We start from the raw sequence: 11,531 nt of genomic DNA, 5'->3' as shown, positions 1-11,531 counted from the left end.
CCCCTCAAGATATGACCATTAAGCACAAGTTCAAAAGAACTCTCCCCCATTTGATGTCATTCCCGAAAGAACAACAAGAGCGACCTTAATTTCAAAAGAAAAGAAGGATTTTATTGGAAACCAAAAACCATGAGAACGATTTTCTATATCCAAAGAACTCAACCAAATTAATCACAAGTAAACCCATGATTAATTTAATCGGAATACACAATCAAATTAAACACAAGAGGTGATCAATTCAATTGATTATGCTCAACATAAGAGAACTTATGGAGACACGAAAATACTCAACTAGATTAATTACAAGAGAACCCATAATTAATCTAATTGGAATACACAACCAAACTAATCACAAAAGTAATCAATTCAATTGTTATTTGTTTTTCTCGACATAAGAAAACTTACGGAGCAATAACTAAATAACCAAACAAGATGATTAATTTAGTTCAATATGCTCGACATAACATATCTCACGGAACACCAACTAAGCTAAAAGATCAACTTGGTTGTATAATGCTCAACATAAGATACATTACGGAGCCTCACAGTAATACATAAAATATGGATCAGGGATGATCAATACTGCGGAATACACAAGGATTCATTTTATCTTCGACAGTTAGTAGACATAATCCTTGAAAACAAAATATTTTAACCTATCTTCCATCAAATTTTTGACAATAATAGGCTTAACTTTTGTATTTGTCAAAAGTCCATTCATTCTTTAATCAATACATGAATACCGATCATGAACGACTTTACTTTTGACAAAGTATGGTACAAACATAGTTCACGGACGTAAACACTAATATCCCATAACAAATTGCAATATAAAATCATAAAGATTAATACTGCAAAACATCATCCTCCAAAAAGTTTTAGAATTTAAACCAATAAATCTAAAAACATGAAGATGAAAATGTTGGATATAGCTATGTGTAATCACAATAATTTATATTCCAAACTCTAGTAATCCTTCTCAAAAACAAGAATAAATTCTCATAAGAAGTTTCCTAGGCATCAAGACAAACTCGTAATGCACATATAAGATGATTTGTCTTTAGAGAGTAGAATCAATATTTTTCGCCTGAATTTATACCCAGAATAGCTACCAAAGAAGTATAAAAAGATTTTCAAAGAATAACATACAAAGTCATTAACGACCATGCACCATAGTTCACATAAAATGATTGTCAACATTCAAGAATCCCATAGTAATGCGTACTACTGCCCATTATTGAACTTCTTTGTGATTCACCAACAACATTCTTGTAAAATATACAAATGAGATTAGAATAATATTACTCCATGAATCCAAGTGCCCAAGTCCAAGAGAAGTGGAACAAGTGCAACGAAATGGAGCAAACACTAAAAAACAAGAGACAGGACAAATACCAATCTTAGCTCATCCAAATTCAATAATTATCACCTCCATTTTGAATAGAATTCAAACAGGAAGAGAATGCAAAAATAATGAGGACATTCCGAGTTCGGACGAAGAAGATACGGCCAAAACAAGTTTACCGAATATCGACGTCAAGTATCATACGGGTTTGCAAACGAATTTTCGTATCCTAGAGCAGTATGCAGACGGGGTTTGCGAACTTAAACCCCTGGATTTTGGTTTTAAATGATGTTATGCATACTTGGTATGTGTACCATGAAGTCCAAACATCCCGAACTAATGTTTTCAAACCTAAACATTTAAAAACCTTAAACACAGATCAAGTTAGGTAGAAATGAACGATAATCAAGGTACATGGATCATTATAAATACTCAAACAAGTAATAAAAACATAAAACTTGCTCAAGTTTATAGACATACCTTTTTATAAAAGTCCAATTGAATTCTACAGCCTTACCGAGTATAATCTGTGCGCCTCATTTGTCGTGCTTCCCTCACCGTATACGCATTTCTTGGTGAGGATGCACTTACAACACAAACAAGTTGTGCTGAGGTGAATAATGTCTTGCTCACTATGGCACCAAGAAAGAGTTTCTTTCCAATAACTCTTAAATCTTGTAGTGTTGAGAAACACCCAAGGGACTATTTTTATAAGTCTATCAAAGAACTTCAAGAGAACCCAAAAAGATTTGTGTTTTTGATTGCTTGTTTTCCAACTTATAAAAAACAGTTTCTGCAGATAGTTTTTAGTACTGCGAAGGGAAACTCTTTTGATAAAAAGAGACGTCCTAGATTCTTCATAAAATAAGACAGTACTACTATCTTGATAGGAAGTATCAGGAATTGAGCAACGAATCAATTCAGGCTTTGAGGTGATACACTCAGATGACTGAGATTTAAACTCCTATTGTAATTCGTTTAGTTTATCACAACTAATTAGATTACGCGGAGGAGGACCATTTCTCTCACTGATTAGTAAATTAATATCAACCTCAACATGAATATTATTCATCATCACTAGATTTAGCCTGTCAAGAGATTCTTGCTCTTTTTGGAGATATAACTCAACATCAAGAGATGAGCTCTCAAGCCTTTTTTCAATCCCTGAAAACACTTCTAGGGATTTTGAACCTGGTGGAGGCTTAGATAGAATTTCCTCTACAGATTTTATTAAATCAGTCATGGAAGAGAATTCTGAAATCCTTGGATCTGGTGGTGCATTTATTGAGATACCACTTTTGTCCATAGAGTCAGATCGCTACAAACACAGACTTATAAGGTCTTAAACGTGTTTTCCTTCTCTGATACCAATTGAAAAGGCAAGGGTCTAACAACCTCACCCAATATTTCGTTTAGCAATCTGTATGGACAAACTCCAATATAATTCCAAGAGAATCAATTAGACAGTCAGACTCAATCAATGGAAATATATCCAAGAGTTGTATCTCTGTTTCACAATGTAATCAACAAATCAAACATATAGAATCCGCGAGCCTGAGTATTATGTGAAACAACTTGAACGGTACCAAAGACCAATGTTTAAGTGTCAATAAATTTATATCAACAACCAAAGATTGGATAATCTAATTGATTGAACTACGCACAACCTGTGTTATTTCAATTATAGAAACAAATATAATACGGAAAAGAAATAACACAAACACCAGAAAATTTGTTAACGAGGAAACCGTAAATGCAGAAAACCCCAGGGAACTAGTCCAGATTTGAACACCACACTATATTAAGCCGCTACAGACACTAGCCTACTCCAAGTTAACTTTGGATTGGAATGTAGTTGAGCCCTAACCAACCTCACACTGATCAAGGTACAGTTGCGTTCTTTATTCCTCTGAATCCCAGCAGGACTCTACGCACTTGATTCCCTTAGCTGATCTCACCCACAACTAAGAGTTTCTACGACCCAAAGTCGAAAACTTGATAAACCAATCTGTCTCATACAGAAAAGTCTATTGCATAGATAAATCTGTCTCCCACATAAATACCTAAGAGATTTTTTCCGTCTTTTGATAAATCAAGGTAAACAGGAACCAATTGATACATCGAACTTATATTCCAGAAGAACAACCTAGTAATATCAATCACCTCACAATAATCTTAAACGTATGGTAGCGAAACAAGATATTGTGGAATCATAAACGATGAGACGAAGATGTTTGTGAATAATTTTTATCTTGCCTATCGGAGATTAAATCTCGAGAAAATCTTAAATAAGATAGTAATCAATACCATAGAAAACATAAATATCAGAACATCCAACTACAAAGAAATAGTTGGGTCTGGCTTCACAATCCCAATGAAGTCTTCAAGTCGTTAACCTACAGGGTTTTGGAAATACCTAAGGTTAAAGGAGAATCGACTTTAGTCGCAACTAGTATCACACAAGAGGTGTGGGGATTAGGTTTCCTAGTTGCTAGAGTTCTCCCTTATATAGTCTTCAAATCAGGGTTTTCAATCAATGTTACCTTGGTAACAAAGCATTCAATATTCACCATTAGATGAAAAACTGATTAGACTCAAGCTAATGTCTTTCAACCGTTAGATCGAACTTAGCTTGTTACGCACAAATGAAAAGTGACTTCATTTAGATATGAGTAACCGTACCTAAACATGTACACCTTGTTGTCTCAATAATAGTTAACCGAAGTTGGCCATATGAACACTTTTATATCAACCTTATTCATCTTAACCGTAACTAGTTCAAATGACTCAAATGAAACTAGTTCTAGAGTTGTTCAATTATTTATAGTCTCATAGAAGTATACAAGACATAGTTGAAGAAAAATCGATTTTGATTCACTCGAATCAATTCATGAACATTATAGCCACCGTTTGCAAAATATTTCATTCCTTAATATATAAATGTATTAGTTCATGAACAAACCGATTTTAGAACATAACCTACTCAAGTGTGCAAACGGGTACGCATACCTAAGTGGCCGGACTAAGTTTGGGTTCGCCAGTATGCGAATGGGTACGCATACCTTCCAAACTCAGTTGAATTTCCGGACATGAACCTTACGCCAGTACGCATACGGGTATGCATACTAAGTTCCCAGACTTTCATTAAACCAACCAGTGCGCACAAGAGTATGCATACTATGGTTCCCGGACTTGGAATAACTTGCAATAGTTAGCATACAAGTACGCATAATGTGTTATATCCAATCATGGTTATTTGTTCTAAACTCCCATTTCAATCATTGAAACATTCTTAGAAGACGAAAATACTTGTCTCACACAAACCATTAGATTCAAATTAATTTTCAAGTGATCGAATGATCAATACGAAACATTCTGAGTCTATATCAAATGACTGTCTTACACAAATCATGTAAGATGTTACCAGGCGATTTTCACATGATCATATTTTGACTTTCGTCAAGAATATAAGATGAACTTGGTTAAAGCGAAAGCTTACCAACACATATTTCGAGAAACATGTAAACGAGTTAAATTCCGCTCGAAATATCAAATGTGTATAATCGAAGTCTATATAGCTATACCACTTTTGTCTCAAATAGGATATAGAGTAGATAGACTTTTGAGTGATAGATGTGCCCAAGTCTCCGCATACCTTTTGTTGATGAAGTTTCACAAGCTCCTCTTAGTAGTTTTTCATCTTCAGTCGATGAACGCCGTGAAGTCTAATGCGCAACTACATTTTTTATCCTAATCAGAGACTTACCTATAAGTAGACTAGAAATCAGGACTTATAGTTTTGGCAATTAAACTTGACAACAAGATTGAGATAGCAACACTTGCGAGTTCGACCGAGCAGTGCTCTAACACTATGATTATGTATATTCTATGTATCCTGAGACCCGAATGAAAAAGAAGTTGACCTACTGTCCATGTTGGTAGCCTTAGTTCCACTACTTATAGCCATGAACGAGGTCTTTGCAGAATACTCATGTGTACCCATGTCACCAGTTGAAGACTTCTTGACCATATAACATTTCTTGTTTACATTTATGGCAAGAGCTGAATCTTCCACTGCCTTGTGTATTGCTCCCTTGCTGCTTTGACATGTAGTAGAAACTGTTGTATGAACCATCCCCAATTTTTGTTGATGATTGCTCAACATCTCTAACGAAGCCTTCCACTAAAACTGTTGCCTTAGTTGCAGGGATCACAACCTTACCTATTGTGCCTCCTTAAGAAGTTCTTTTTCTGATAGAATGTTCAAAAACCATGCACGAGTCACACTTTGGAGGCTTCCATTGATATTCTACTGGAAGCTCCTAAGTAATTTCCCCATCTATCATTAAGGGTATACTTTCAGGATATTTAAAATTCACATCTACCTCAATACAAATCCTAGCATAAACTAATCTTTCTCTCTCAAGAGGGAAATCGTCAGCTAGAGATTAATCTTAAACCTTCATTATCCCACATATGCAGAGGCACTCCATAAATCATCACCCAAATGGCTATCGTCCTAATACTTGATATCGAAGATTTGATCATGTTGGACCATGGCCTCAAAGTGAACAAACTCTTAGATATGTAGAAAGAACCTAGTTCTAAGACCCTCTTACGGTCTTCATCATCTTTAAATTCAAATACAAAAGCACTATTACTATGTAATTTAATACTTGCTCCCTTCTTGAACTTCCAATGTTTTGTAACAACCACTTTAACTGCTGAGAAGGATAGCTTTTTTCCAACACAATAACCCACTACATATTCTTCACAATGTTTAATTCCTGCCATGTAATCAACTGCAGAGTAATCCACCACCATATTTTTGTTTAAATCAGCAAGGGGTATGAACTTCATTGAGGGTTGAGGGGTAATTGGAATTAGGTATGGAAAAAGAATATTCCAATCTTTTGATTTAAGGTTTGAAAAGCCCCCAATTTCAGTTGCATAGGAACCAACAATTTCATCTTTCTTTCCATTTACTCTCTTTCTCGTGCACTACTAGATCCAAATTTAAAGGATTTAAATCCTTAACTGCATCTTCTAATCCCTTATGAACAGCCGCACCATTTTTATGGTTTGAATCTCTAACCTAAACTGAACCATAAGAGTGGGATAAATAAGTAAAGTCAGGGTTTGCGAAGGTTGAATTTTCAACGGTTGAGGTTAATTGATGAGAGAAAACCTAAATTTCTAGGTTTTTCTCAAATTTCTCCTCACATCTTCTCCTTCCTCACTCTTAAATTAAAAAATGAATAAATAAATTTTTGATTTTCAAACACTAACTCCAAATCAAATAATTAGTTTAACCTAATTACTAACACTATTTAGTTTAGTTAATTTTATCATTAATAATAATTAATCAAGAGCACTCTTTTTTTAGATAACAAGAGAACTTTATTAAAAAGAAACTAATCAGGATCCACAAAGTTTGACAGCAGAGTTTCAGTATGCTCAGAATCTATACCGAACTCTTCAATGGATAACTTATCCTTCATTACTCTCTTAGAAACTAGATCTTCTAATTGATTAGCATTTTTACTGGCATAACTAACTTTAACAGAAGTAAAAGACTCTAACAAAAGTTTTACATCTTTTAATAGCTTCCTATTCTCCCATCGAACAAGAGATGTGTTATTGTTAATTGAATTAACCACTACTTCAGCATCTGCCAATACATGAATTTTCTCCAGCTCCATAACTTTGGCCCAAATCAATCCTTCCAGTATTTCCATGCACTCTCCCGCCTCAGCATCTACTATTCCAGTTGCATAGGTTCCTTTGAACCCTAAACATTCACCTGCAGTATTATATAACACAATACCAGTACCACAATCATTAGTTTCCAGGTCAAAAGATGCATCAACGTAAAAACTAAATGTTGTAGTATCTATATGAGGATTATTATGCAGATTAACATGTGCATGCTCAACATGTAAAGAGACAGAAGTATCTGTAGAAGTGATGTTATCTAATATGTCATGTACAACAGCTGCAAAACTGAGCAGCTGATACTGAATTCTGGAAGCTGTGGCAGAAGGATTTAAGATTTTATCCTGAAAAACACAGTCACACCGTTCTTTCCAAATTATCCAGCAGCCTACCATTAAAATCTCCCTCCATTCTTCTACTTCATCATCACCAACATTTAAGACTCCCTGAAACCATGAGATAATCCATTCTCTAAAAGACTGACAATTACTAATACTTGATCAATATTGACATTGAGAGTTGTCCAGACCGCCTTAGCATGGTTGCAGCGGATTAGTAAATGAAAGAGAGTTTCATCCTCCTGTTTACAGATTTCACAATGGGTTTCAATATGTTGCATAGCTTGAGATAATCTGATTCTTGTGGGAACTATTTCTTTCAAACATTTCCATATAAAAAGTTTGACACGATGTGAGAGCTTCATCTTCCAAAGAGATTTCCAAATTTCTTTAGGGACAACATTCAAGGCTGCTTGTTGTTAAACTTTTACTTCCATAAGTTTTTTATAAGCACTCTTTACAATGAAGTTACCGTCTTTAGAGGGCTTCCATCTAATCATATCATCTTCTTGTGAAGAAACTTGCATCTTCTTGATTTTCTCAACAATTTCAGGGATGAATAATGTGCTAATAAGAAGAATATTCCATCTATTGGTCTCTTGAATAATCAGCTCACTGACAAGGACAAATTGTAGATGTGCGGGATGCAAAAGTGCAACTTTAACATCTAAACCAATAGTCCATCTGTCAACCCATATACTAGTTCCTTTTCCATTGTTAACCTCCATACAATAATTATCTTGAAGAATAGAAAGACCCAACTCAATTCCCTTCCAAGTCCAAGAAGAACTTCTCCTCTCATCTGTGATATGTAAAAATTCATCATTATTGAAGTATTTAGCCTTAAGAAGTTTAGTCAGCAATGATCAGATTGTTGATATATTCTCCATGATAATTTGGTGAGAAGAGCATGATTAAGTTTTTCCAGGTCTCTGAAAGCAAGCCCTCCTAAATATTTAGAAATGCACATATTCTGCCATAAAATTAAGTTCAAACCTCTGTTGGACTTATACCCCCACCATAACTTTCTTTGAATTGCATCCAATTCTTTAAGTAGTTTCTTAGGCATCTTGAAGGTGCTCATTTGATACATAGGAACATCATTTAGAACTGCTTTTACCATGGTTGTTCTTCCAGCCTGATGCATATTAATACCCTGCCAATTTCTAAGTCTTCTTTCAAAAGCAAATTGATTTTTTTCAAATGTTTTGACCTTAGACTTACCAATAAGAAGATACTTCTCATTTTCCTTCATAGAAATAACTGCTAGTATATTACTTAGAGTGTTGCAAACAGATGGATCCATGTTGTTGCTATAAAACACAAAAAATTTGTCAAAATAATGACTTGACCAGATTGGTAACTAAAATCCTGCAATATTTGGAGAAGATTATTCACACTGGTTAAATTAGTTTGAGTGAAAATGAGACAATCATCTGCAAACAACAAATGCTTAATAGGGGGAGCTCCTCTTGTGGTTGTAATGCCTTTAACTGTCTTAGAATCACGAGCAACTAAAAATATTCTGTAATCAAGAACACTCTAGTCATTAATAAAAATAGTTGGATAAGGGGCTTTGTTAACCACACTTTCTCCTCTTATGAACCCTAGCCCTATAATAGGCTTCTCGTTTTATAGATCGTATACACCCTTGAGCAATATCGGTAAGTATCATGTAACAATCTTATTTTTTCCACTCCCGGCTGTCACACCCCTCCCCATAAGAAAGGTAACAGAAGCCTTTTTTTTTTTTGTGCTGTTCTCCTCCTCGTACTATGGCTTCAAATAGTTTTCCATATCTGTATCTTTTCCTGATAATAACCTGTCTTCTTCTATTTACAACTGCTAATCCTGTATTAGGATTTTACAAATCCATTTTCAGTTTTGGGGACTCCCTCGCTGACACCGGAAATGTACTCTTCTCCAGCCCAGATGAATATGTCGGCAAATTACCTTACGGAGAGACCTATTTTCATCAAGCTACTGTCGGTTCTCTGATGGCCGCCTAGTTATTGATTTCATTGGTATGTATCAGATCCATCGTGGTTTTCCAAAAATGGAATCTTCAAAAAGACCTCAGTGATAATTTGGCAACAGTTTCTTTTAGCAAACCATTGTCGTAAGTGTAATAACCCTCTTTTGTCTGTTCAGCCAAATCTGTAGGACTGCCATTACTACCGCGGTATCTAGCAAGTAGCGGTAAGGATTTAAGACAGGGAGTGAATTTCTCTGTAGGGGGAGCTACAGCTTTGGATGCTTCTTTCTTCGAAGAAAGAAAGGTTTCAGTACCTAAGAATGCCTCTCTTAAAATTCAACTCAAATGGTTCAGAGAACTCTTACCTTCTCTTTGCATTCCATCTTCAAGTACGTTGGCTTTCTTTTTGCTTTTCTACTTTGAAGTTGATATAAATTTTCAAAGACTAAATCCAAGTTTCCTTTCCAGGGAATTGAAGTCCAAGTTGACTAATTGACCCATGGATACCAATTATTTTCGATTTTTCTTTTTGTTATGCTGCTAGTTTATTTTGCGAATTGATTAGCTTGCTGTGCAAATATGTTCAGACTCATGGCGTTGGTATAACACCTGCAGTCATTTCTGTGTTGACTTGATAATTACACCGTGTTTAATTCATCATTATAGATGATTGCCAAGAATTTCTGAAAACGTCTCTAATCCTGATGGGAGAAATCGGTACAAACGATTATAATCATCCATTCTTCCAAGGAAGAAGTCTAGGGGAGATTCAAACTTTCGTACCCGAAATCATCAAAGCCATTTCCTTCGCCATAAAGGTAATCAAAGGTATTTAAATGTGACCCCCAAACTTATTGTGCGGCAATGAATGTGTTACTGTACCAATTATGAATACTTAGCAATGGATTAATGACTACAGGTCTTGATAAAGGAAGGTGCTGTAACATTCATGGTCCCCGGAAACTTACCAATTGGGTGTGCAGCACTGTATTTAACTAAATTCAGGAGCCCTGAAATAGCCGATTATGATGAGATTGGTTGTATCAAGTGGTTAAACGAGTTCTCCATGTTCCACAACAAATTGCTTCAGAAAGAGTTGGATATTTTGAGAGTAATACACCCACACACCAACATTATTTATGCTGATTACTACAGTGTCATCATGAAGATTTACCAATCTCCCAAATCATTCGGTATATCTTCCTTCTCTTCCATCGATCTTAATTTAGACTAACAGGCGTTCATCCATTTTATAATTGCCTCGTGTTTCTTGATTGTGTTGATCCACAAGTGCCAACTGATGAAGTTGACAATGTTGATCGGAGATGACAATTAAGACCAGCGTTTTACTTCCCATTAGATTGGCGGTTTGCTGGTGTGCTTGTTTACCTAGAAATAAGTTCAAGTGCATCTTTGTGATTGTGGTCGATAGAAATTTCGGTTTTTGTGCAGGATTTGAGAGTGGGATTCTTAAAGCATGTTGCGGAGGTGAAGGTCCATACAACTGCAACAAATCTGTTCAGTGTGGAAGTGTTGGTGCAAGAGTTTATGGTGATCCATCAAAGCATGTGAACTGGGATGGTTTTCATTTGACTGAAGCCACATACAAAATTATAGCCAATGCTTTGATACAAGAACATTATCGGTTCTTCTTCCCTGCCACCCGTATCATCAGTAACACTACATACATTTTGATCTGTTCATCCGTACTTGTACCATTGCCAATCCTGATCATGATTTATAATAACTTCTCCAAGTATTATTACATTATATTCCCTGACAAGAAAGGGGAAGCCCGTGATGAGGAACTAACGCAATCCATGTAATTATCTTATATACTATTGTGGGAAATCAAATGCAGTACTCTTCATATATCTGAATTAGTTTGTGGTGTTAATTACTTTGTTTTTTCTTGGACAATATGGTGTTAATAATTACTAATTACTCCCTCCGTCTCTAAAAGATAGGCAGGTTTTTGTGCCTATCTTTTAGAGACGGAGGTAGTATGTAATAGTGGCCATAGGTTGCTCTTCATATGTTTACCATTTTCAGGGCCATCACAGTAACCATACTGGAAGCCTGGAGCGGTTCAGCCAAGTCCACAAGCACAATGAGCAGCTTCTGAAAGAGTTGGATGTACTTCAAGAGGTGTACCGAC

General features: G+C 35.6%; 1 protein-coding gene across 5 annotated transcripts; it reads left to right on the top strand.

Moving 5' to 3' along the window:
- Positions 1-9,082: 9,082 nt before the first annotated feature.
- Positions 9,083-11,228, top strand: LOC113285639 (GDSL esterase/lipase At1g31550-like). Of its 5 annotated transcripts, none has more exons than XM_026534447.1 (5): positions 9,083-9,127; positions 9,326-9,422; positions 9,550-10,191; positions 10,293-10,566; positions 10,826-11,228. In XM_026534447.1, the coding sequence occupies exons 3-5, from the start codon at positions 10,078-10,080 to the stop codon at positions 11,197-11,199; spliced, it is 762 nt and encodes a 253-aa protein (XP_026390232.1). In that variant the 5' UTR covers positions 9,083-9,127; positions 9,326-9,422; positions 9,550-10,077; the 3' UTR covers positions 11,200-11,228. The 5 variants fall into 5 exon arrangements, with proteins under 5 accessions (XP_026390232.1, XP_026390234.1, XP_026390233.1 ...); XM_026534449.1 differs by lacking the exon at positions 9,083-9,127 and having other exon boundaries at positions 9,239-9,422; positions 9,550-9,762; positions 10,040-10,191; XM_026534448.1 differs by lacking the exon at positions 9,083-9,127 and having other exon boundaries at positions 9,239-9,422; positions 9,550-9,762; positions 9,961-10,191.
- The last annotated feature ends 303 nt before the right edge of the window (positions 11,229-11,531 follow it).

Source organism: Papaver somniferum, chromosome 6 (genome assembly GCF_003573695.1).
Source record: "Papaver somniferum cultivar HN1 chromosome 6, ASM357369v1, whole genome shotgun sequence".
Taxonomy (NCBI): domain Eukaryota; kingdom Viridiplantae; phylum Streptophyta; class Magnoliopsida; order Ranunculales; family Papaveraceae; genus Papaver; species Papaver somniferum.
The sequence above is the reverse complement of the archived record's forward strand: the minus strand, read 5'-3'. Positions and strand labels throughout refer to the sequence as shown.